The 24573-nt window shown below is 46.0% G+C and overlaps 2 protein-coding genes across 2 annotated transcripts; both read right to left on the bottom strand.

Moving 5' to 3' along the window:
* Positions 1–77: 77 nt before the first annotated feature.
* On the bottom strand, positions 78–3714 carry LOC121934905 (keratin, type I cytoskeletal 9-like). The gene is made up of 2 exons (XM_042475836.1): positions 3065–3714; positions 78–1763 (listed from the first exon to the last, which is right to left on the bottom strand). Exon 2 carries the CDS (start codon positions 1751–1753, stop codon positions 1250–1252), a length of 504 nt encoding a protein of 167 aa, XP_042331770.1. The 5' UTR covers positions 1754–1763; positions 3065–3714; the 3' UTR covers positions 78–1249.
* Positions 3715–5257: 1543 nt separating this feature from the next.
* On the bottom strand, positions 5258–22149 carry RASSF2 (Ras association domain family member 2). Its single transcript, XM_042475835.1, has 11 exons — positions 22019–22149; positions 15726–15817; positions 15399–15474; positions 14595–14746; positions 13714–13802; positions 11971–12131; positions 11408–11509; positions 10250–10301; positions 9771–9892; positions 8058–8155; positions 5258–7241 (listed from the first exon to the last, which is right to left on the bottom strand). Exons 2-11 carry the CDS (start codon positions 15782–15784, stop codon positions 7172–7174), a joined length of 981 nt encoding a protein of 326 aa, XP_042331769.1. The 5' UTR covers positions 15785–15817; positions 22019–22149; the 3' UTR covers positions 5258–7171.
* Positions 22150–24573: the final 2424 nt, after the last annotated feature.

The raw sequence follows: 24573 nt of genomic DNA, 5'->3' as shown, positions 1-24573 counted from the left end.
CAGCGTCATTTTATTATAGTGTAAAGCTTGCAACGATCAGAGCTGGATCAGAAGAACCTGTTGATCAGGGATGGGAATCAAGCATCCTTCCAGCTAGTGTTATTGGACTGCAACTCCCATCAGCCCTACCTGTCATAGCCATAAATGGGGAATGTTGGAAGATGCAATCCAAAATCATCGAGAGGGCTGCACGGTTTCCCTGACACCTGTAGATTTTAAAACAAACAAACTTATATTGTGATCCACCTTGTTCCATATTGGGAGAAAGGCAATGATTGATTGATTGGACTGACTGATTACTGAGCTATTACCACTTTTGAAAAGAGGAGCAAGAGAAGAGGCCAAGAGTCAATCAAGAGAAAGCTTGCTTCCTTACATATTTATTGCAGATGCAGAAGCAGAAGGAGCCTTTTTCATTATTGCTTCGTTGCTCAATCATTTCCAGCCTTTAAAACAGCAAACAAAAAGTATTAAAGGAATACCAATACTTATGAAGCTTCCTCCTCTACCTTGCAAGAGAGCAAATATTGCAAATCAGCTTCCAAAAGGCCAGCGTCTCGCCCAGTTTCTTAGTGGTCCTCAGGGAGGATTTATCCCCAAAGGCAGTTTATGCATTTCATAAATAATTCCAATTGTATCTGTTCTTGTAAACCTAAGTCTCCAAATGTGTCCAAAAACTTTGCAGATTTCATAATTTCACTCAATGGGTATAAAACTTTTTTTTAAGTGCTTCATGCAAACATGAAATACACCGAGATTTGCACACCCATTTTCAAGCCATGCGCTTCCTGATCTTGAGAAACCCCATCTGGCTCCCTTACAGATTTTGGCATTAAAGAGAGATTAAAGTGCATTCAAAGCATCCTGCAAATAAAGCAAAAATGGTGAGGAATTGTGTGAATGATTATCACATGCAATTGCGCAAATAAAGTGATATTGGAAATGCATTGTCACTGAAATCCTGAAAGTAGAAAGATACGCGTTAATTGTGACCACTTTAATGGTGGGTTTTGTGTGACACTGTGCGAAATCGTTTCGTGTGAATTTTCCCAGGATATTCATGGGATAAACTCCCAATCTCCTTTGTGTGATAAACTCCTTGGAAAGGTCGTGGCTTTTGGTGGGTCCCTCTCAATGGAGTTTCCCATCATCCCTGGCAAGCATCAGCCTTCACAGCAAAAGCAAAGCAAAGAACGATCGGCGACTCCTCTCTGCCGTCTTCTCCTTCATCTTGAGTCTTTCATCAGACTCAGCCCTGGGCAAGCAGGTAGGTGACCCCACAGATCACAGGGGAGAAGGTGAGGAGGGTCACCCCACAGGGCTCCTTGGACGCTTGGCTGTAGACCTCGCTTTCCATCATGGGGTCGGACCAGTTGGGGTTCTGGAAGCCAGGCTGGGCCACTGGTTTGCTGGCCGACGAGGAGCCATACCCTCCTCCCCGGGAATAGCGGGGTCTGCCAAGGGAGCTGAGGCCATAGCCCACCGCAGCCCCAACTGCAGCTGCCCCTGCCATCTTTGCCCCGCGACCGCTGCTGCTGCCGGAGCCGCCCGGTTGGCTTTGGCCACTGCTGGTGCTCTTCCTTGGCAGGGCATGGAAACCACCACGGGAAGCTGATGAAGAAGAAGTCCCGGACCCTCGTCCTTTGCTGCTGCCGCCCCCTCGACCTCCGCCTCTGCGGCCAAAGGCGGCTTCACTGAAAAGGGCCACCAGGAGCATGAAGATCCAGGTCCAGGTGACCCAGGTCTTCCTCATGGTGATGATCCTGGAAGAGAAGGATGGGGATGAGAGAAAGATGGGGATGAGAGATGGGGATTGAGCAGACTGGAAACTCTGGAACCCTCCAAAACTTTCCATAGCCCAAATGGCAGGTGAGGCAAGGGAAGGATTATCCCTATCCCACCAGACAGGCCTGGTCCCAAAACAAGCTCCCCCAAATGCCAGTCCTGCTTTAAGCCATCTGTGCCCATGCCCAGTGTGGCCCCTTCCAAATGCATTCATAACCGTGGGATAAGCTCCCAATCTGCTTTGTGTGATCAACTCCAGTGTGCCAGAAGAAAAGTCATGTTACTTCTGGCGGCCATTTACCCCAGGGATTTTTTTGGGGGGGGGGGGGGGAGGGTTTGGGGCCAGGAATGTAAAGTACTGCATTTAAGCCTGGTTTTAGATGCTTTGGGCTAGTTTTCAGACCAGAAAATGCTTGAAAATCCGAACATTAAAAAAGTGGGTCTGGGGACTTTAGACGGCTTGCAAGGCTTCAGGGGTTGCATTTTGGGACCAGCCATGGCCTACAGACTGCACTTTGCCTGACTCTGCCTTAATAGAATCTGGACTTTGATGGTTAATAGCTTAAGAACTGGATTTTCAGGGAGAATGGAGGCTTTGCTGCCAGTTGGCAGCTCTCCAAGGCAGCTCTTTGTGAGCAGAAAGGCCCAGACAAAAGCACATCAGGGGCTCTCATGACAAGGCAGAACTTTCTGGGAACCAGAGCTGAACAAAAGCCTCAGGAACTGCTGAGTTATCGCCCCTTGTGCACACATGCACATGCGCACACCCATGCATACGCACTCATGGGGGACAAACACACATACTCTGTGCTGCTGACATAACCACTTCATGGAAACATTTGAGTCCCAGAAAAGCAAAACAATGATACACACACACATTTTGCAGCCACAAAAACCCGGAGGAAGAAAAGTGGGATGGAGAAAGAGTGCAACATGGAAGGAGATCAGAGATGCTCAGTCATGTCATACATTTGTTGTTGCTATTAGTTGCCTTTGAGGCAACTCAAAGTGACCTTATCGCAGGGTTTTCTTGGCAAGATTTCATCAGAAGAGGTTTAACATTAACACTGACTTGCTCAAGGCCACCCAGTGGGTTTCCATGGCTGAGCGGGGATTCAAACCCTGGTCTTTTGGACCCCTGTAACCACTAGGGTCATAGAATCACAGACCTGGGAAGGGACCCTCCCAAGGACCATCCAACATCTGTTTGAAAACCCCCAAAACGGAGACTCCTCCATGCCCCAAGGCTCAGTGTCCTCCGCTCTGGAACAGCTCTTACCATCAGGAGGTTCTTCCTAACGTTTCGGTGGAATCTGTACTCCACATTATTGCTGAAAAGACTGGGTTTTCTTGGCAAGCTGCGTTCGGAGGGGGATGTTTGCTAAGGTCATTCTCTGAGGATAAGAGAATGTGAGGAATTCGAACCTTGGTCTCCCAAAGTCCAAAGCTCAAAACACTGCACCAACCTGGCACTCTCCAGCAGTTTTAAGATCACTCTCTTAAGTGATCCTTAAGATCCATGGAATAATATTTAGCAATTTCACAGTACATTATCTAAATTAAAAAAGCAGGGATGCAGGTACAAAAACCCCCTGTTAACCGTTGGAATACACCTGGGTTTGGAGAGGAACTTTTCTTATATTGCATCCAGCATTTTTAAATTGCTTCTTGGTCTTGCAGTATGTTTCTGGTTCTGTCACATAACCTTCCAATTTTGGGGTTGAACTTCCCTTTTATTTCCTTTATCTTATTGCTCTTCCTTTTCTTCTTCTTTTGTTATTCTCTACTATTTCTTTGCATTGATGGCTATCTTGTTGTTGTGGGGCTTTGAGTCATTTTCAACTCATGCAACCTTAAAACCTCGAGTCATTTCCAACTGATGGCGAACCTATCCTGGGGTCTTCTTGGCAAGATTTGTTCAGAGGGGGTTTGCCATTGCCATATTCTGATGCTGAGAGAGTGTGACTTGCCCAGGGTCACCCAGTAGGTTTCATAGTCTCCTTCTTTGGAGATCTTTAAACAGAGGCTGGATGGTCATCTGTCAAGGGTGCTATGACTGTGAGTTCCTGCATGGAAGAGGGGTTAGACTGGATGGCTCTTGGGGTCTCTTCCAATTCTATGATAGCCAAGCAGATTTTTGAACCCTGCTCTCCAGAATCATAGTCTGCCAACTCTATGGTTCTATGATAGCCAAGCGGAGATTCGAACCCTGCTCTCCAGAGTCATAGTCCGATGCTCAAACCACTACACCACTCTGATTATTAAGGTAAAAGGTAATACTGTTCCCAGAAAAAAAGCTCGTTCGGAAAGCTGTTTGCAAGCAAAGCATCCCAACAAAGCTGCCAAGCAAAGCTAGAAAAACCCTGCTCTGCAACCCCTAGTAGTCAAAGAAGTCAACCTCACTTACCTCCTCTTCGGAGCAACCACCAACAGAAGGGGATCCTCAGGTGGAAACTGCCTAAGGGAGGCTGCGGACCATCATCATCCCCCGGCAGGCGATGTCCGAGGACAGAAGGGCAGAGAACGACAAAGAGAAGTCCCTCTCCAGCGGAGAACAAAAGCATGAAAAGCCCCATCACCTGACTCAGATAACTGGAGCAGGCAGCACATTGTTTCTCTGCTGGACCATTGGACTCAGAACGGGAAACACCACGAGGCCAAAACGCAGCCCACCGGAGTCAATAGGCTCTGAATGGCTTTCAGAAAGTCCATCTCCATTCCTCCTGGACATGCAACAGGCCCAGGGATTGACCAAAAGACTAGCAGATCACTGTGTGTTGCAACACAAGGTGCACATGAAGCCAGGGGTGCACATGCTCCATGACTTGGAGGGCCACACCATGTTATTGTTTGCCTCCATTGATGTCCCAGCCACCATTGGGGGCAAAAAACACACAAGCATACAAAGTTATTTTTGGGGATTTTATGACATAAGTCATCTCAATTTGCTGATCGTCTTTGTGATGTTAATCGAATTCAACTTATAAAATCATAAAGTTGGAGGAGACCTCAAAGGCCATTGATTTATGGTGACCTTGTGGACGTGAGTCATTATAAAACGTAACATTATCATACACACATAAGTGACAACTGATTGACAGCCATTCTGTCTGTATTTTACAATATCCAAATGGCCAAAAATTTTCGTTATTCCTTTCATTACCATTATTTTCAAGCGAAACTTTGTAGAGTTCTGCTTACCAATAAAAGTAAGGAGTTGCAATATTAAATATTAGCTCCTGACGCCTATATGCCAATTATTATTATTAGCTCCTGACTTAACAATATTAGTCATAATTCTTGGCTTCCAAATTAATTCTAAGACAGATCTCATAGTTCACCTTCAATAAAACGATTTAGTGCCTGTTTATTTAACCCCAAACCTTGCAACATTTCAGGACTTGCGCCAAATTCTACACTTACATATATCCTTATCTCATCCCTTCTAGCAATTAAGACTCGAGGATCGCAGTTGCATTTCTATCCACAAAGTGCTTTTAATTAAAACAAAATAATCTAGTTGCATGTGCTTCATATTATATACTGAGCTGTTACAGAATTGTATTAAATAAAGACATGTAGAAGGAAATTGTGAAGAAGAGCTACAAACTCGAGGAGGAATGCAACCAAAACTGTAGAGACAAGAGTCGCCATTGCAAGTCAGTTTGTGCTATTTGGCCCACAAACGCTTCCCTCGAAAGACACACAGCGGGGCTCTGCTTTTCACACCTTTCCAAAAAACATCCACACAATAACACCACTTGTATAAATTATTGCTGTTGCTTTCCTGGACATGTGATTTTTGGCATACAGAGCAATACGAAACAGGAGAGGGAAAAAGTCGGAGATCGGATTCACTTTTTAAAAAGACCCAACAACACGCAAAATATAGCTATAATTAATCTAGTGCAATTTAGATGTGAAGACATCCAAAGAAGGGGTTTAGCTAGAAGAGAAAGGTAAAACTATGTCGCAATTGTGCAGCAGGAACCAAAACCCACTTTTGTTGGTGGGATGCTTCCCAAGCCTCATTCCCACTACCTTTGAAACAGGTTCGTGATTCGGTTCAAAGCTGTGTTCCCACTTAATCTGAATCACTGAAGCGATTCCAAAAGTAAGGACATGCTCTAGACCCATTTAACCCACATCTTTTTGACGCTGGGTTTTTCCACTTCTCTTTCGATAAATCGCATTTGCGCAAGTAGGAACCAGAACCACATTGGAATCGATTCAAATTTCCCCTTCGGCTGGCTGGAACCGAATCATTTTGAATCAATTAATTGTGAATGGGAACCATAAGTGGGTTATTTTGATTTGATTCCATGCCAGATATTGCAACTGGGGCAAATGTAGTGGGAACCATGCTCCGATTTCAAATCAATTTGGATTTAGAAACCGATTTATCTGTAAGTGGGAATGAGGCCCCAGTCCATAAATGTGCTCAGAATTTAAATATATATATATATTTTCAAGATGTGGATGCTTGAATTCGTGGATAAGGAATTTGTGGATACAGAGGGCTGACTGTAAGTTGATTGGCTTTGGATATAATGCAATGGTGAGCATAAGCCTCAGGCAGCAAAATGTCATGAGTCAGCGTCGCTTGGAAAAACAAGAGGAAGAGGAAGGAAGGGTCAAAGCGGCAAGAAGAGGTAGACAAGAGGGCTAAGCCCAAGTCGAGGGATGCACTAGACCTCCCGAAAAAGCAACTGGATGCAGCTGCTGGAATGGGTAGGGGAAAAGGTTGGTTAGGTGGGCAGAGAGTGCCAGGGCAAAGCTATGCCAGCAAGACAGGTCAGGAGCTTAATACTTCCCTCCTAGATCCACATTTGTTATTGCTAAGTCAGGCAGCGGGTTCGAAAGACCATCTTTGTTGCAAACAACTCCTCTTGTGTGCTACCGCCCAAAGAATAAAGTCATAATTCAAGACAACTCTGGCTGCTTCAAGCCATTTCTGACTCCAAGTCTAAGGCAAACCTATCATGGGGTTTTTGTGGAAAGATGTGTTCGGAGGAGGTTTGCCATTGCCTTCCCCTGAGGCTGAGAGAGTGTGACTTGCCCACAGTCACCTATTTTAATAAAGCAGTAAGAATGTAAAAATTGATGGATTAATCTAAAAGTGTATCTTTTAGAGCAGCCAGCCAGGAGGACCCAAGACGGACGTCTGTCTGAGGCTTAGAGGTATACTTCTCCTATAGGCAGGAGTTGCATTGAGTTCACCTTCAGTAACCAGGGAGGAAAGGAAGGCAGTGGGCTCCAGGCCGGTTCTGGGTTCAAGTTTAGTTCCAAGGAGGAAGAACAAGCTTTGCATTCTTCGTGTAAACAGAGATTCAACAAGGAGTATCTCTCTTCTCCAGGCTCCGTCCCTTTCTGGAAAGCAAGCGCTTTAGATGGCGGCTGGGCCTTTGCAGATCTCGCCCAGCCGCTGCTCAATCATGGCGCGAAGGCGCGAATACCTGCAAGGAAAACGTTTATTGGTTTTAACTTTTTTATTGTTTTAATTAGGCAATTTTAATTGTTTTTAAAACTGTTGTTTTAATGTGTTTTTATACTGTGAGCTGCCTTGGGTCCCTTTTTGGGAGAAAGGCGGGATAAAAATAAAATAAAATAAATGTATGAATACCTATAACTGACAAAGATCCAAAGATTTCAAAGTGGTGTACAATACACACACACACACAATATTTAACATCTATCTATCTATCTATCTATCTATCTATCTATCTCAAGATAATTGGATGGATGGATGGATGGATAGACAGACAGACAGCTATTCACGTTTTGCAATACTCATGAAATGGTAAGCTTTGGCGGGTTACAAACGGCCCTCAAGGGGCCGTTTCCCCGCCGCCGCCATTCGCTGCGTAGGGAAGCCCCAGCTGCCAGACTGCGAGGCTTCCCTGCGCAGCAAAAAAGGAGTGGCGAAATGCCGCTCCTTTTTGGAACACGGAAGTGGCGCCGTGAGGGGTGGAGTGCGTCCTCGCGACGTCACTTCCGCCGCGACACGTCTGGACGCACAGCGTCCAATATGTCAACATGGCGGTGCCCATGTGGATGGGCACCGCAAAAAAGTATGCGCTCCGCGCGTACTGGGAGGAAGGGCTGTCAGGAAGGTAAGAACCTTCCTAACCCTAATATGGCCCTTCCTAACCCTAGTACGCGCGGAGCGCGTACTTTATGGCGGTTTGTAACTCGCCTTTGAGTACCTGAAGCCTTTGTTTCTGGAGGACTATAAAACCCTGTTCTTGACACCCAGAAAAAGATGAACTTACTTGCGCCGTAATTTCTTCACTTCGCGGTCTTCTTCTTCTTTGAGTTTCTGGATGAAGCTTTTCAGGACTGGCATTTCAAATTTGATATATTGTGCGACCTGGGAATGTGGGACACAAGCAAAAGAGGAATTGACGTTCCTGCAAGACTTGCACAACTCCTGAAAATAGCTTCCCCATGCTGTTTTCAGCCAAGAACAATTGGTGTGGACAATAATAATAATAACAATAATAATTATATCTCACCTCTCTGTGCAACACAAGTGCAGCACATCTGGCAGTCAATGTTTTGTCTTGTGCGGGTGCCCAATTGGACAAAACTGTCCCAGAATGGGAGGGAGACCCACAGATCCATAACCAAGCCAAAACCCACTTCTGCCTTTCATATAAAAAGCGAGCAAGGTAGTAAACTGACTTCTGGGAGAAGCCCAGAAAAGGTGAACTGGGAAGACTGGAGAGATCAAGGGCCACAGAACCTACTTTGATTCCATTGTACAGAGTCCTGGGATTTGTAGTTTGGTGAAGCACCAGCACTCTTTGGCACAAAGAGCTAAAGACCTTATGAAACTCCAACTCCCAGGATTTCATAGAATGAAGAGCACTTACAAGTGGTGTGTCAAGCTGCATTATTGCTATGGTCCCAACGATCCCATTGCAGATCATTTTAATTAAGTGTTTTAATGATTTAACTTACATGTTATTATTGTTATGTTGGTATTGTTAGGTTTTATATGTAAGGAAGCAGGGAATAGTGGGATTTATTTATATTGCAGGAGTTTTATTGTGATTGTAAGCTGCTTCAATCTTGTTGGAGAGGCGGGATAAAAATAAATAAATAAATAAATAAATAATAATAATAATAATAATTATTATTATTATTATTACAGTGTAGATGCACCCTGAGGCTTGACCCATAAGTCAAGGGGGAGCAGGATGACCAAAACCAAAAGAGGAGAAGCCTCAAATGTCAGGAGTCAAGGAATAACAATGGAATAAATGCTAAAACCAATGGGCCTCAAATGGCCAAAATCAGAAAACTGGAAATGAGGTTCTGGTCTGGTGTGGCAGGAAAGGAAATGGAGGCTTATCCTTTGTTGTAGTATGCTTTCCAGTGGTTTCTGGTTTTTGGTGACCCTAAAGCAAATTTATCACAGTGTTTTCTGGGCCTGAGAGTATGGCGCATTACAGACCACCCAAAACGGGCGGTCTTGCACTGCTGCCGGTTGCTGCGTCCAGGAACCGCAGTGGCCAAACCATGCGGTTCCCAGGTATAGCAAGAAAGAAGCACCAAAATGGCGTTTCTTTCTGCGGCCCGGAAGTGGCGCCACGAGGCACTAGTCATGCACTCACGGTGTCACTTCCGCCGCACGACGTCTGGACATTATGTGTCCACAACGTCAAAATGGTGGCCCCCGTGTGATGGGCACCACCATTTTGTACAGACCCAGTCCGTACTAGAGTTAGGGGCGTCAGGAAGTGACACCCCTTCCTAACCCTAGTACATACTGGATACATACTATAGGTGTGTTTGTAATGCACCTATGTGACTCATCCAAGAAATCAAAATGGCTCATCTCCTTGCAATGGCAGGACCCCAACCAGAAGCAGTATCCCACCCCTCCCATGATGCCCTATGGCTGGAAGGAATTAAAAATGGCAGGTGCCAAGGCACCTTGGTAGACCTCTCCTGCAAACTTTAGTAGTCCAATGACTCACATCATACGTGATTTCCTCCACCTGGTCCTTCTCCATCAGGAAAACCTTGCAAACCTGTTCGCACGGTCCCTGCAGAATCCGCGCGATCAACGGGTAATCGGTGGCCTTCAGTTTCTGTTTTTCTGCATACAAGGAGAAGGATGAGGAGCAGAAGAAGACAAGAATCAGGGGTCCCTTCGATGCATTCTGCACCTTCATCCGCAAGGGACAGTGTCACCAATATTTGGAGCAACAGCAAATAAATCTAGATCATTCGGGAAAGCTCCCCATTGGGGTGACCCAAGTGTGGTCCTCCAGAAGTGGGTCTAGTTAGATGGCAGAAAGAGAAGTGGAGGATATGGAAACAACCTGACTCCCCAAACACACATACTGTGAATTGGTAGCCCAGATCTGATGTGAACCACGAACTTGTAGGTTCTCAGCTCAATAAACCATTGTTCTACTCAAGCCAGACCACTACTAGCAGCCTACTCACTCACCTCCGCTGGTGTGAACAATGTACAACGCAAATTCTTCTGCTGAGTTTTCAATCTGAAAATATGAAAGAAAAGAAAAAGAGAGCAGAGATCATTTCCATGCACTTTTGCCCACACATGTGTGTGTGTGTGTGTGTGTGTGTGTGTATGAGTAGGTGCCTTCAAGTCGCCAATCAACTTATGGCAATGCCGTGCATTTTGTAGGGTATTCTTATTACAGGGGAAGAAATGGGCAAAACCACCTCTATAGATCCCTTGTCTAAGAAAATATGACATTCATGGGGTTGCCATAAGTCAACAGGTGACTTAAAGGCACGTGCGCACACACACACACACACACACACACACACACACACACACGTGTGTGTGTGTGTGTGTGTATACACACAAGGAGCCCTCTGAGGGGGTTTTGCCAGTTCCTTCTTCTGAAATGTAGCCTTACAGCGCCTGATATTCATTGTTGGTCTCCCACCCAAGTACTAAACAGGGCTGACCCTGCTTAACTTCCAAAATCAGAAGGGATCTAGTACCTTGTGTTTATACACACACACATGCGTGTGTGCGTGTGCGCCTTTAAGTCACCTGTTGACTTATGGCAACCCCATGAATTTCATGTTTTTCATAGACAAGGGATCTGTAGAGGTGGTTTTGCCCATTGCTTCCCCTGAAATATAGCCTCCAGCATCTGGAATTCCTCAATGGTGCCCCACTGGATGGCTAACCAGGTTGGACCCTGCTTAGCTTCCGAGATCAAATGGGATCGGGTGCCTTTAGGGTGCTACACAAGATTGTTGACCAGATCTCTCTTAACACCCTTCCTTTCTTGCTCTAGAAGGTGCCAACACTTTGGGGAGAAGAAGAATCACTCCATCCTAACTATGAAAGGAACAATTTCCCAGGCATTTTACGATGGAAACATACCTATCTATCCCTAACACTCTCCCTAAGGCAACAATGCTCACATTTCAACCTGTGCATAGCATAGTAACTGGGCAGCACTGTAGCAGATAACAAGAACAACAATTGCTAACTATCACTCCTTGCCCATCTGTCCAGAACTTCCAGACTGCTACACATGGAAAGGTGCACTTTGGAAGAAGGGGAAAAAAGACTTTAGAGTGTTGCCCAAAACAAACAATTAAGAATGAACGCCAAACCTGCCTTGAACTTGTTGAGCAAGAGCTTCAGCACTTGGGGGGTGGTCATGGTGCTGTTGATCCGGACGTTGGTGATGGAGCCATAAGCCGGCGTGAAAACCGATGTCTGGGGGAAAGCAGACAAACTTATCAGAATATGGAATGATTGTAGGGACTGGGGAGGGAGAAAGAAAAAGGAGACAGGAGGATTCGTGAGCTGCAGAGAGTTGTATTAGCCACACATTTGGAAAGCAAGCTCAATAAGCCATGACTATGTTTGTAGGGACTAAAACTGGGGAAAGAAAGTGAAAATGTAGCCGATGATCCAGTGACAAGGCTGCAAAGAAATATAGACTTTTGAAGATTGATCAACAATTAATATTCATTTCATAGACAGGTTGAGTCTCCCTTATCTGGAATCCCAAAATCCAAAATATTCCAAAATCTTGTCCACATGGATGGCTGAAGAGTGACACTTTTGCTTTCTGATGGTTCAGTGTACACCAACTTTGTTTCATGCACAACATTATTGTAGAAATGGCCATTGATAGAGAATCGATGGAGAGGAGGGTAAAAGGGAAGGCTCACTTTGTGGTTGTAGAAATGGCCATTGATGGAGAAGCGGTGGCGCTTGATTCGCCGCTGTTCGCTGGGGGTACGGAGGTTTCCTCTGCGACGCACTCCGACGTCACTCCTTGTGCGCATCAGCTGAGGAGCATCTTCTTGCTGGGCTTTGAGGTCTTGGTCATCTGGAAAGGAGTTTTGGAGGAGGGGAGAAAGCTGTGTTTAAAGAACCTGGATGCATAAAGAGATGCAAGATACCCAAAGTCGCTGGTTATTTTAAATATCCAAATAGACATTCACCAGGCTTATTGGGGCCTGCAACCTGGCACAGCAAGAATCATATAGCTATTGAATATTCTTGGCAAAAGAAATGGACACCTGTGTCAGCAAAGAGATGGAAAGGGGTGGTTTGTGACACACACACAGAGCAAGAACTTGGAATTTCAGTAATTGTACCCATAGCAATCCCCCCTTACTCTTATTTTGCCCAAATTCAAGTTCCTGGGAGAATAATCCCATTTATAACATTGACTTCAACAGAAAAGGGACAAATAGGAACTGTGATGGAGTGCTCACAATGGCGTTGCATGTTTCTATACACCTGGATGCTTTTTGCTCAGCCTGCAAGAGAAGAGTCCTATGCACCTCAAACGTCTGCACCACAGAGAAAGAAACTCATTGCCTCACTTGCTTTGAATGTCTCATTGCACGCATGGGTGAATCTCTCAGCGCATGCACAGATAGGACAGCTTGGATCTAGAATGGTCCGACAGATTTCTATTCACTTTCAGATGAGAAGGCCTTCAAAGGGCAAAATCTCTCCTCTCTTCTTCCACAGGAAAGCTGATGTTTCTCGGAGGGACGCAGGGAGGGAGAGTAAGCCCATTATGGAAATGTTGATTTCTCCATGGCAACTCTGCTTAACAATGACTCCTCTTGTGGCTTTTGGAAAGAGAAGAGGGCTGGTGTTGCCAAGGGTGAAAAGAAAGAAGAATCAAAACTCACACGATGCAGTGGACATGTGTTTTGTTTTTCAGGCTGGTCACGTGCAAAATGAACTCCTAAGAGGAGCCCTGCTGGATCGGACTGAAAGCCCCAATGCAACATCCTGTTTCCCACAGTTAACCCCATAACAGATGCCTTTGAGAAGCCTAACAGCCAGGGAAACAGCCCCTTTTTGCACATCCCAGCAATTGGGATGCTGAAATATATGGCCTCCAGTACGGAAGGGAGTATATACACTGAGTTCTTCTCCATGAGTTGTTGTTGTGGTGTGCCTTCAAGTCATTTCCAATGTACGGCGACCCTAAGGCGACCCTATCGTGAGTTTATTTTTTGGGCGAGATTTGTTCAGGAGTGGTTTGCTTTTGCCTCCTTCTGAGGCTGAGAGAGCGCGACTTGCCCAAGGGTTTCTGTGGCTGAGCAGGGATTCGAACCGTGGTCTCCGGAGATGTAGTCCAACATTCAAACCACTACTGCACACTAGCTTCACCAGTTACATAATGCAAATGCATAGCCACCAACATTTCACAGGTAAAAGCCAGGACACATTTGCAGCCAAGCAACATCAGAGAGTAGCCAAGATGGCAAAAGGTCTTCATAAGGAAAAACAGACAAGTTAGGAGAGGATGCAGCTTCTTGCATTTTCCTGACCCAACTGGGAAGGGCAAGAATCCACCCCACTCCTCTTCCAGCTCCAGCGAATTGAGTGCCAACTCCTTTTGCCCTCTGTTTTGTACCCCGTTGCCAACATCTCTCCATCCTTACCGGTTCCACCATCGGTTCCATCACCATCCGAGGAGGGTTCGGCATCTGTGACCTGAATGTCTGGTAAGGTTGTGGGCTTTAGGACTGACCTAAGCATCAAAAGAGACAAAACACAAAGTCAGGGCTTGCAACTCAAGAATCAGGTTTTCTCCATGTCTCCCAAAGTGTGGTCTGATGGAAGGGATTATTACTAGGAATGCCAGCCAATTCAGTAAGTTTTACTTGACTTTGATTGATGTTGTGAGCCTTCAAGTCTTTTCCTGTTTATGGTGATCCTATCATGGAGTTCCTTTGGCAAGATTTGTTCAGAAAGGATTCGCTTTTGCCTTCCTCTGAGGCTGAGAGAATGTAATTTGCTTACAAATTTGTAAGTGGGAAATTGAACCCGGGACTCCAAAGTCATAGTCCAATGCTCAAACCCTCTGCTCTTTCCTTTCTGGGCCAAGGATAGCCATTTTCTGAAGATGCCAGCCACAGATACAGGTGAAACATCAGGAATAAACTCTTCTAGAACATGGCCACAGAGCTCAAAAAACCCACAAAAAACAATTGCCATTCAAGTTGTAAAGGCAGGACTCAAATCCAGCACCGACCTCCAGAACCAACCTTAATTCTAATTCTTAAAACATTTAGGAAGACACTCTTTTCCTCTCTCATTTTTTTCCCCTTTCTGTTCATTCAGTCCTCATCCTCACATCCACTCCTTCTCCTCACTTTTGCTTAGCCTTTTCCCCTTCAGACTATCTCTGCTCCAGGGCCTTGGAAAAGTTCAGACTGAAATACAGAGCAGGTAAACAGACATGGAATCCAGCAGCCTACACAGTGTGCCTCTCAGAGAGTATGAGCTATGAGAAGTAAAGAGCAGTCATGTTTCTACCAACCCATGCGCTCCCAGGTTGCAGCCCGAATGCCAGGAGGAAGAGGAAGGCGGGGGGCGGATGCGCTGGTTGTCATCCTGCATCTGCAGTCGGATCGGCCGGCGTAAACCCCAGGAGATGTTGAGCAAGCCTTCCACAATGAACTCCCCTTCTTCCTGCAGGGAGAGAAGGAAAGACATTCTGCTGAATGGCCCCCAAAACTGCCCAGCTGCAAGGATGCTGTACAAAGACCTCCATGGTCTTTGCACAAGAGTATCGTTCCAGCAGATTGTTGTTGTGTGCATTCAAGTCGTTTCTGACTTCTGGCATCCCTAAGGCAAAGCTGTCATTGGGCCTTTGATTTATTCCAAGGAGGTTTGCCATTACCTTTTCCTGAGAGAGTATAACTTGCCTAAGGTGAGTTTCCATGGTTAAGTGAGGATGTGAATCCTGGTTGTTGTTGTTGTTATTAGTCCCTCTCAGCCCCAGAAACAAACTGTGACATGATCACCTTTGGGTCACTATAAGTCGGAAACAACTTGAAGGCACACAATCACAGCAACAAGGTCAAGTCCAGGGTCCTGAGCTGCGCTCTGAAGAAATTTCCAGAAGTAGCAGTTTTCCTTTTCCCGAATTTAAAAAACGCAGACATTTCTTCTGGCCACTCCCACTATTTTTATAATTTTACGAAGGACCTGTAATGCCCAGAAAGCCTTAAGGACATAGACCTGGGCCCTAGACAATATGCAGTTGGCCATGCAATACACAGCATCCGGGTCTTGCATCTCATCCTCTCTCCCATCTGACTCTGGGGAGTTTCCCTCTTACCTCTCGATGTCGCAGCTGCAAGTTTTGGCCTTCATAGTACAGGTTGTATGTCTTCAAGTGTAACAGCAGTTCAGTTCTGAAAGGGTTCAAGTGGAAAGGGATTCAGAAAGGTGCACACTGAGAATGGGTTACCAGCAGATGCAGCCCAAGAGCTTGGCACAGCCGTCCTCCAGGGATCCAACATCTGCTCCATCTCCACCAGCTGAACTCTCAAGGGAGGCATGACAAGATTGGACTTCTGTCCCAATTCTGCAGCACCAGAGTTAATGCATACCGTAGTGAACCTATGCCAACAATATAATCTAGGCCACACTCTAGTTTACTTACTTGGAGATGTATTTGTCTTGGCCGCATGGGACCAAGGAGGCATCTCCGATGTAGTCCATTCTTGTGAAAAGTCATTCATTGGGACATGAGGACTGCATTTAAAGAAAGAAAAGGCAGTGAGAAAGACAATGTTGCAGAATGGTTAGAGCTACTGATTTGGTGACCTGGAGACATGAAAACTCAGCAGGCCATCTTGGGTGAACATAAACCCACTTCTCCAGATGCAGTACAAGCTCCATCTCTCCTGCAGTCGGAGGCTGGTTTGGCTTTAGCAACACCACAGGTGTCCCCCAGACAGACAGCTGTTATTTTGAAAGACGCACAGCAGGAAACGCAGAAGTGTAAAGGCAGCAACACATCCGCCTTGCATTGTTCTCCGAAAGGAGGGTGGGGATGGGGAGAAAAGCAGAACAGAAACACTAAGAATATCACAAGCCACCAACAGAATGGCTGCCCAAGTTCCATGCTTCCTGATCCTTTTTCCCCTTCCTCTTCTCGGTTTCATAACCGCCCCTGCAATGCAAATTTCACAGCCACTGAAGAACGCGTTTCCTCCTGTCTGAGCCTTTGGAGATGTCAGGGCCAAACAAGAGAGTCTGGGGCCTGAAGCGAAAGACAAGATGCCTGCCCCACTCCCAGCAGCCAACATGAACAGCAACTCAGAGAATGAAAAAGCTGGAAGAGGGACCACAAGGGCCACCTAGTCCAACCCCCTGCTATGCAATACATAACCAAAGCACAAAAGATGCCCATTCAATCTCTGTTTAAAGACCACGTCTTGACAACATGCAGGCTTAGGACTAGCATCTTTGCCTGGTCAAGGCGCCAGTGAAGCTTCGAAAGCTTGCGACATGTATTCTGTGCATTTGGTTTGGCCCAATAAAGGTACCTCTGTTTGGAGGATTTTGTATGTTATTGTATTTTGCCACATGGTCAACACAGCCACCCACGGATAGGACACCACCCTTTTGTAGCACAACATCAGGTGGCAAACCTACAACTCTTTTCCCCTCCCAGATGATCACAAGAATATGTCTTTTCCCCTTCCTGCTGGGTTCCCCTCCTCGGCTTCAGTGTGTTCCATCTTTCTTATCAGGGATCGTTCTATTTCTCCTTGCCAAATTCCTTTCCTTCCTTCCATTCATCATCAGCTCCCCTGTTGGCTGAGAGACAGGGCCATCCATCTCCTTAATGGGAGCAGACTTGGTTGCAGAGGAACAAGGGATAAAGAAATGAATAGAGGGAGAGAGAAAGGAAGATGGAAGATGATGGGGATGAGGATGAAGAAGACAGACTATGGTGCTCCTCTGTTGAGGGTAAACCCCCCTCCCAAATGTCTCTTTGTCATAACATGTGATTGTTGCCACATCCGTATCTTTCTTTTAGTGAGTTTTGCTTTGAGATTTGTAGTCAGAAAGTAAGCGGGAGCTCAGTTTGCCAACCAAAGCAGACATTTCTGAGGGCATCCCACTGTTTCGAGAGGGGAAACAGGTTAGCCATGCTAATTGCAGGGTCGAACCATGCACTTTCATGTCCGCTTTGACCTTCTAGGATTGAGCTGATAGAGAGATCTACAGCTGCAAATGGAGCAGCTCCAAAAGGGGAGGCTTTTAGGTGGATGCTAAACCAAAGAGGAACAATGAAGCCTGAAAATGAATGCATTCCAAGGACAGCTGGAACGCTTGCAAGGCTGCTGAAGCAAAGAGAGCCCTTTTGCCTCCTTGACAATAGTCCAGGCTTTTCCTTTTGTCTCCCACACAGGTGGACAAACCATGACCCTCACGCAATTCCCCAGACGCATTTCGTATTGCGGTGATCCAGGTGCCAAACCTTCTCTGCCAAAGGTGCTGGTGCCCAACAAAACTACAAACCCCACAACTCTGTAGGATGAAGCCATGGCAATTAAAGTGGTGCCAAACTGCATTATTTCCACTGAGTAGGTGCACCCCAAGTACAAATGGCTGCAACTGTGTGCAATGTGAACACTCTCAGACATCAAAATAAGAGGAAGCCTCTTCCTCCAAGGTCCCATTTTATAGACAAATCGCTAAAAGGCAGCCACCACGAAAGGATTCTGTGAAGCATGTGTGCTATTTGTCAATAGACAGTCCTAGTTTTTTGCCCTCCTGCTGGCCTAGGATTGCTCAGCGCATGGGTCCCATGCGCCCTGGAGGGCAGGTCTTGATTAGGCCGACCATGCGTGGCTGTTTTCATCTGGGTAGCAGCTGCTAGTTTTGCAGAACAGATGGGTTTCTCGGGATCAGGAAAATGGTTTAAAGATATTTTTAGTTTGGATTATGGGGGTCTTTAGGGGGAAGGGAGGCGTCAGTGGTCCCCTGAAAGTGATTATATGAAATGAAAGCAAGATGTGTTTTGGTTATGGCTGCTTTTGGATCCGGCCATTCAGGTTCCTATTGCTTATATGGTGCTGTTGTCATTGTTGTGTGCCTTCAAGTCATCTCCGACTTACAGCAACCCTAAGGTGAATCTATCATAGGGTTTTCTTGGCAAGGTTTGTTCAGAGGGAGTTTTGCATTGCCATCCTCTGAGGCTGAGAGAGTGACACTTCTGCAAGGTCACCCAGTGCGTTTCAGGACTAAGCTGGGATTCAAACCCTGGTCTCCAGAGTCCTAGTCCAACACTCAAACCACTACACCACTACGACTGCAATGACTCTGTCCTACAGAAGATTTGTAGTTTTGTGAGGCACCAAACCTCTCTGACAGTACCAGGCTCAATACCGCACCGAACTACACATCCCAGGATTCCACAGGATGGAGGCATGGCAGTTAAAGCGGCATCAAACTGCTTTACTTCTGCAGTGTGGAAAAGAGGAGGCGCTCTTTATTGTCATTAACTACCAACTTGACGATAAAGCTGTATCATAAGGCAGAGATGGCAGCATGTTGCAGACTGATGCGACCGATGCTGTCTAGCCACATCTCTCTCATTTACTGCCACCTGAGAAGCGACTTGGAAAAACAACCGCTGAAAATAGAAAGCACAGATTTTGTAGAAAACAGAGGTGTATTATTTAGACAGGTAGACATATAAACAGTCGCAGCCACAAAAACAAAGACTAGCAATTTACGGATGCCAGCGCAGCATGTTGTTTAAGAAGTTTATCACACTGGGGCTGATGCTAGCATTGAAGAGAGATTAAAGCTCTTTGAAAGCATCTCACAAATAAAGCAAAAATGGCAAGAATTGTGCGACTGGTCATTGCACGAATGGTCATTATGGTGACCCTAAGGCAAATCTATCGTGGGGTTTTCTTGGCAAGCAGAAAACTCCATAGGGTCACCATAACTCAAAAAAATGACTTGAAGACACACAACAATAACAAGCAAGTTATGTATCTAACTAGTTAAACTCTAAAATTCCCACGAAGGATCCTTCAGCCTCCCCCAGGAAAGTTTCCTTTCGTCTCCAAATTTCTAGCATAGCAGAGACACGGGGGAAAACGGATGCCTAGAAACCTTCTGTTTGCAGCCTTAGCTTTCCCTTTTGGTCACTCCGTCCGTTTTGAAAAGCTCAGCTGAAGTTTTAAGTTACTGCGATGCTAGAAATTTGGGGACCAAAGGGGAGGCTCATGGGAACACTTCTGGTTTTTTGCAAGGAATGCCCTATTTTGCCCCAAGGTTGAGTGATGGGCAAAAGGTCATGAAATAAACAAGGGATGGCTGTTAAATCGTACCACGAAACCAATTACTGTATGGCAAAAGCGCTGGAACCCTGGAAAGACAGAGGAATAGTTATTCATTTCTTTGAAGGAATAGTTCAACCCCAGACCGAAGATCTATGGCAGCCCTAATGATGCTAAACCGAACATGGTCCACTGAGCAAAAAGAAGCCCTATTGTTCCAAAGTGGGCACATCTACACTAACCTTGGAGATGGGAAAATAGAAAACTGATCTCATTAATTTAACCAGGGCTTCTCATTACAGGGCTCCAAATGGCATCTTCACACGCATCTTTTTACTTTCAGGAGTCCAGTGACAACGCATTTCTGATATCACTTTATTTGTGCAAACTGCATGTGATAATCATTTGTGCAATTACTTGCCATTTCCGCTTCATTTGCAGGATGCTTTCAATGCACTTAAATCCCTCTTTAATGTCAAAATCTGCCCCAGTGTGATAGTCCTGAAGACAAGAGCGTGAAAAACAGTGCCTTGCTCCCTCCATTTTTTCTCCCCCGATCCGACGCAAGGCCACAAACAGCACTTTTGTTATCTGAAATCCCAGAAAGTTGAAAGGTTTCCATTGTTGTGCGACAGGGACAAGCGAGTTACTGTTTCACCCAAAGTGTCTCCTAGGTTCCCAGGGCTGGTTTTGCAAGACCCTCTCCCTCATTGTTTGCCTTTGGACGCAACAGGCTTCTTTCAGATAAGAAAGGCCTTGAGGACACTTCGTCCCAACTTGAAAACTTTGGGGCTTTGCTGAAATTGGTCTGTTTGAAACCCTAAAAGAAAAACCTCCTTTTGTGCACAAATCCCCCTTTATTCTCTTCTCTCCCTGACCCAGTTTTGCAACTCTTCCAACATTGCACAGTGGAAAACTATGATAGATGGAGACCAGGGTTCGAATCCCTGCTCAGGGCAAGTCACACTCTTTCAGCCTCAGAGGCTGGCAAAGGCAAACCCCTCTCTGAACAAATCTGGCCACAAAAAGCCCACTATAGAGTCGCTATAAGTCAGAAACAACTTCAAGGCATGCAACAAATGCCTGGTTTTGGAACTACTTTTATAGAGGAGTTTGAACTGTTTCCATATAATTTTGATTTAACTAACTGGTGTGGTGTAGTGGTTTGAGCGTTAAAAGACTCTGGAGACCAGGGTTCAAATCCTTGTTCGGACATGGAAACCCACTGGGGGACCTTGGCCAAGTCACACTCTCTCAGCTTCAATGGCAGGCCTCTGAACAAATCTTGCCCAGAAAACCCCACGATAGGGTTGCCATAAACTGGAAATGACTCGGAGGCACAAAGCGACAACAAATGTAAGGGTTTAAAGTGTTTTCGTCCATCATGCCTTGCTCCGGTGAGTCAGGAGGCAATAAATAAAGGCCTTGGATAGTTAAATCAATGGTATTAAGTCAAGGCAGGCTCAGAGTACAAAGCGATGTGAGGCTCCAGATGTTGTCTGGATGAAGATCAGATCTTATGGCAAGAGATTAAGCGGACGGCAAGAGGAGGAGACATCACCATCGACCGCAGAAGAAACGGTTTTGGAGGCTGTAGCTTTTGCAGAAAAGGAAGAGGGAAGAGTATTGCACCATCTTCAAAAATGATCAAATGGTGTAAAGATATGCCTCTGCTTCCTCTCTTGCTTCAGCAGAACTTGAAAGTCAGAGGCAAAGAGACAGAAGGAAAAGCAAGTAAGAAAAGCACTCAGAAACCTTCCCCAACTTGGCTGGGCCCTCCAGAGACTATATATCTCCAAAGACTATGTACAGTATCTATATATGACTACCATTGCCATCTCACTCTCTCAGCCTCAGAGAAAGGCAAGGGCAAACCTCCTCTGAACAAATCTGGCCAAGAAAATCCGAGGATCAGTTCGCCTTTGGGTTGCCAGAAGTCGGACACAACTCAGAGGCACGCAACACACAGCAATGCCACAAAGCCTGTGACTCTCACCACTAGCCTCTTCTCCCATGTACTCTCCAGAGTCCCAAAACCTATCCCAAAAGTCCAAGGATGGGAAGGATGTTCAAGGAGGCCTCTCTGGAGAGTACTACACTCTCTATCATCCTCAACCACTCCAGAAAGGACTTTTTTCTCTCCCAAGAAATATTCCTGGAGATGAACACTTCAGTGGTTTCTAACCCAAGGGACCCTTTTTCTTTGCAGGACCCACACCTCCACATTTAACCAGAAAGAGCCTGGAAGCCTAGCTTTTGAGGAAGCTCCAGATGGATCTCCTGCACTGAGCAGAGGGTTGGCTTGGATGGCTTCTGGGGGACCCTTCCAGCTCTTAGGATGCCAGGATTCAAAGGCACCAAGGGTCTGCCCCCCAAGACACACACTTGGCCTTTCTTTTCCAAGTCAGGTTGACAGGGAGGCTGAAGGAGGAGAAAAACCTCCCCCAAAAAAGAGGGTCGAGGAGGGAGGCTAGGAGACAGGACCCCTCCCAGAAATCTTTCAAAGCCCAAAATAAGGACCTGATACTTACAAATCCCAAAGAGGGACCTTGATTCTTGCAAACCCCAAAGTAGGGACCCAATCCTTAGCCCTTTTGTTTTGCAAAGTCTAGAGGGTTTGCTTGTGGGGCGCAGTGGATAGCCTTACCTTGCGATGCTCGGAGTATTGGTGGCAATGGCTACGCAAGGGTCCTGGGTTCGGATCCAGCGCAGAAGGGAGCCCTCCGGAGTTCCATCCAAAGGAAAGAGAAAGAGACACACAGAGAGAAGGGGGGGGGCACCAGAGCCACCGCCTTTGGAGGGAAGCTGGGCCAATGGCTGGGCTCCTTCCTGCCCCTGCCTCGGGATCCTGGGCTCTCATTGGAGGAGAAGAAGGGCCAGGCAAAGGGGGGGGGCTCCACAAGGACAATGCATGAGCAGCTGGCTGGGAGGGAGCAAGGCTTTACAAGGAAAAGGAAAGAGGGTTGCAATGCCCACCATCCGCCAAAGCATCAGGTATTGCCCTGCCCAAAGGGCTGCAAGGCGGTAGGAACTTAGGAGAAATGGATGGCAACTCCCAGCATCCAGGAAAGCCACCCACATTGCCTTGCCGAGGGACTTCTTCCTCTCCAAAGGAGTTGGAAACCTGCTTTGAAACAAGGAAAAAGATGAAAGATGGATTGCAACCCCCAGCATCCGCAGAAGCAGCCCACATTGCTTTGCATTGTGTGCCTCCTACCCTTGGGCTTCATCTGGCAAGGAGCTAGACACTTGCTTTGAAACAAGAAAAGATGTGCAATATGGATTGCAACTCCCAGTATCCTCAAAAAAAAAAAAAACCCAGCACACATTGCCCTGTCCATGGACTTCTTCCATCTCACAAGGGGCTAGAAATTTGCTTTCAAATAAGAAAAGATACAAAAACAGGAACATTTCCCCAAACTCAACTTGCTTGTAAGCAAGATCTGCAGAAGAATTGCCCAAACTGCACACTTCGCAATGTGGCGCTTACGGTTTTATGGCCTCCGCTGTTTTTCACTGTCTTAATCTGCTTTTAATTTACTTTTAATCTCGCTTTAATTTGTTTCGAATCGGCTGATGAAGCTGAGGGCTGGCCTGGGATGGACATTTCTCTTTGTTTTCAGGGAAAGGCCTGGTAGAAAAGTCATAAACAGAATAAATTCCAGCTGCAGTGAAAAATTATGCAACGCCTTTGTATAAAAGAAAAACAAACCGAAAGGCAGGACACAGAAACAAGGCACAACAGTCACTTGATCCCCAAATCAGAAATCTGGGGGTTCCTGGACCCTTGTTCTTCTTGGACTACAACTTCCACTAGCCCTCAACAGCACTGTCGGCAATGGCAAGGGATGATGGGTGTTGCAGTGCAACAAAAAACAAAACGACATACATTGCCACCAGATGTGGCCTGGAGAGCAATGTGGGTCACATCAGGGTGCATTTACACTGTAGAAATAATGCAGTTTGAGACCACTTTAACTGCCATGGCTCCATCCTACAGGATTCGAACCTTGGTCTCCGGAATTGTAGTCCAGCACCTAAACCACTACGTCGCACACACTTTCCCTCTTTGCTCCAACCTGGCATCTATTTCTTGGGCGTCAAAAAGAATTTTGTGAAGCCATCTGTATGTTTGGGTTTTGTGTCTGACGTTTTACTGATTTGATGTTTTTTGTAAATAAATAGCTGCAACCAAAACAAATCAGTCACAGACCAAGAAGATGTTTAGGAACCGAGAATGCGCTCAAGAGCCAAGCAATGTGCTTCTGGAAAAGAACGAAAGATGGGATTATATCTGCGTTGCAAAGCTGCCCCCGTGTGGTGCTCTGGATAAGGAGCCCTTCATCAGAACAACAAAAGAGGGAAACGACAGAGTCACAGAATCATTGGCTCCAAGAGTTGGAAATGTTCAACCAAAATCTATTCTTATGCTTTGGACCATTAGGCCTGGTCTTACCTTCTGGGGCAGCGGAGAACAAACCCGCACCCTTCCCTGTTGGTTCAGTCCCTTGTTGAAGTATTGAAGAACTGCAAGCATGTTGCCCTCCATCTTCTCTCTGCCAAGCTGGGCATGCCCAGCTCCTTCAGCCACTTGTAGGTTTTGTTTTCCATCCTCTTAGCCATCCTTGTTCCCTTTCTCTGAACCTGCTCCAAATTCCCTATGTCCTTCTTAAAACAAGGCACCCAGAACTGAACATCAGATTCCAGCTGAGGATATATTGTGGCCTAGTTTCTTCACTTGAAAAACAGATGGATGGATTGGATTGGATTGGATGGATGGATGGATGGATGGCAGGTTGATTTGTTTATAGATGTTGTGTGCCTTCAAGTCATTTCTGACTTATGGCAACCCTAAGGCAGACCTATCATGGGGTTTTCTTGGCAAGTTTCTTCAAAGGGAGGTTTCCATTGCCATCCTCTGAGGCTGGGAGAGTGGGACTTGCCCAAGGTGATCCAGTGGGCTTCATGGCTCAGCGAGGATTTGAAGCCTGGTTTCTAAAACCATAGCCCAAGACTCAAACCATTATACCATGCTGGCTCTCAAGACAGATAGTGACTAATAAAGTTTCAGCCATCATATACTTTCAATAGGGAAAAGGAAAACCGTTATTGAGATGAGTTGTCATTTGTCTTGAAAGGTTTTCAAGCACAGGAAGAAGTTATGTTTCCATGTTAGTTTGTTCGGTAGATGTCACATTTTCA

This window comes from Sceloporus undulatus, chromosome 6 (assembly GCF_019175285.1).
Source record: "Sceloporus undulatus isolate JIND9_A2432 ecotype Alabama chromosome 6, SceUnd_v1.1, whole genome shotgun sequence".
In the NCBI taxonomy this organism is placed as follows: domain Eukaryota; kingdom Metazoa; phylum Chordata; class Lepidosauria; order Squamata; family Phrynosomatidae; genus Sceloporus; species Sceloporus undulatus.
The sequence above is the reverse complement of the archived record's forward strand: the minus strand, read 5'-3'. Positions and strand labels throughout refer to the sequence as shown.

Bases quoted from the DNA above. Each gene is read 5' to 3' on its own strand.
- LOC121934905 (XM_042475836.1), bottom strand. From the start codon at position 1,753: ATGAGGAAGACCTGGGTCACCTGGACCTGGATCTTCATGCTCCTGGTG.
- RASSF2 (XM_042475835.1), bottom strand. From the start codon at position 15,784: ATGGACTACATCGGAGATGCCTCCTTGGTCCCATGCGGCCAAGACAAA. The intron at 14,747-15,398 runs GTAAGAGGGAAA...CTCTCCCTGCAG, and splicing joins TGCAGCTGCGACATCGAGAG to GAAGAAGGGGAGTTCATTGT. The intron at 13,803-14,594 runs GTTGGTAGAAAC...TTTGATGCTTAG, and splicing joins TGCAACCTGGGAGCGCATGG to GTCAGTCCTAAAGCCCACAA.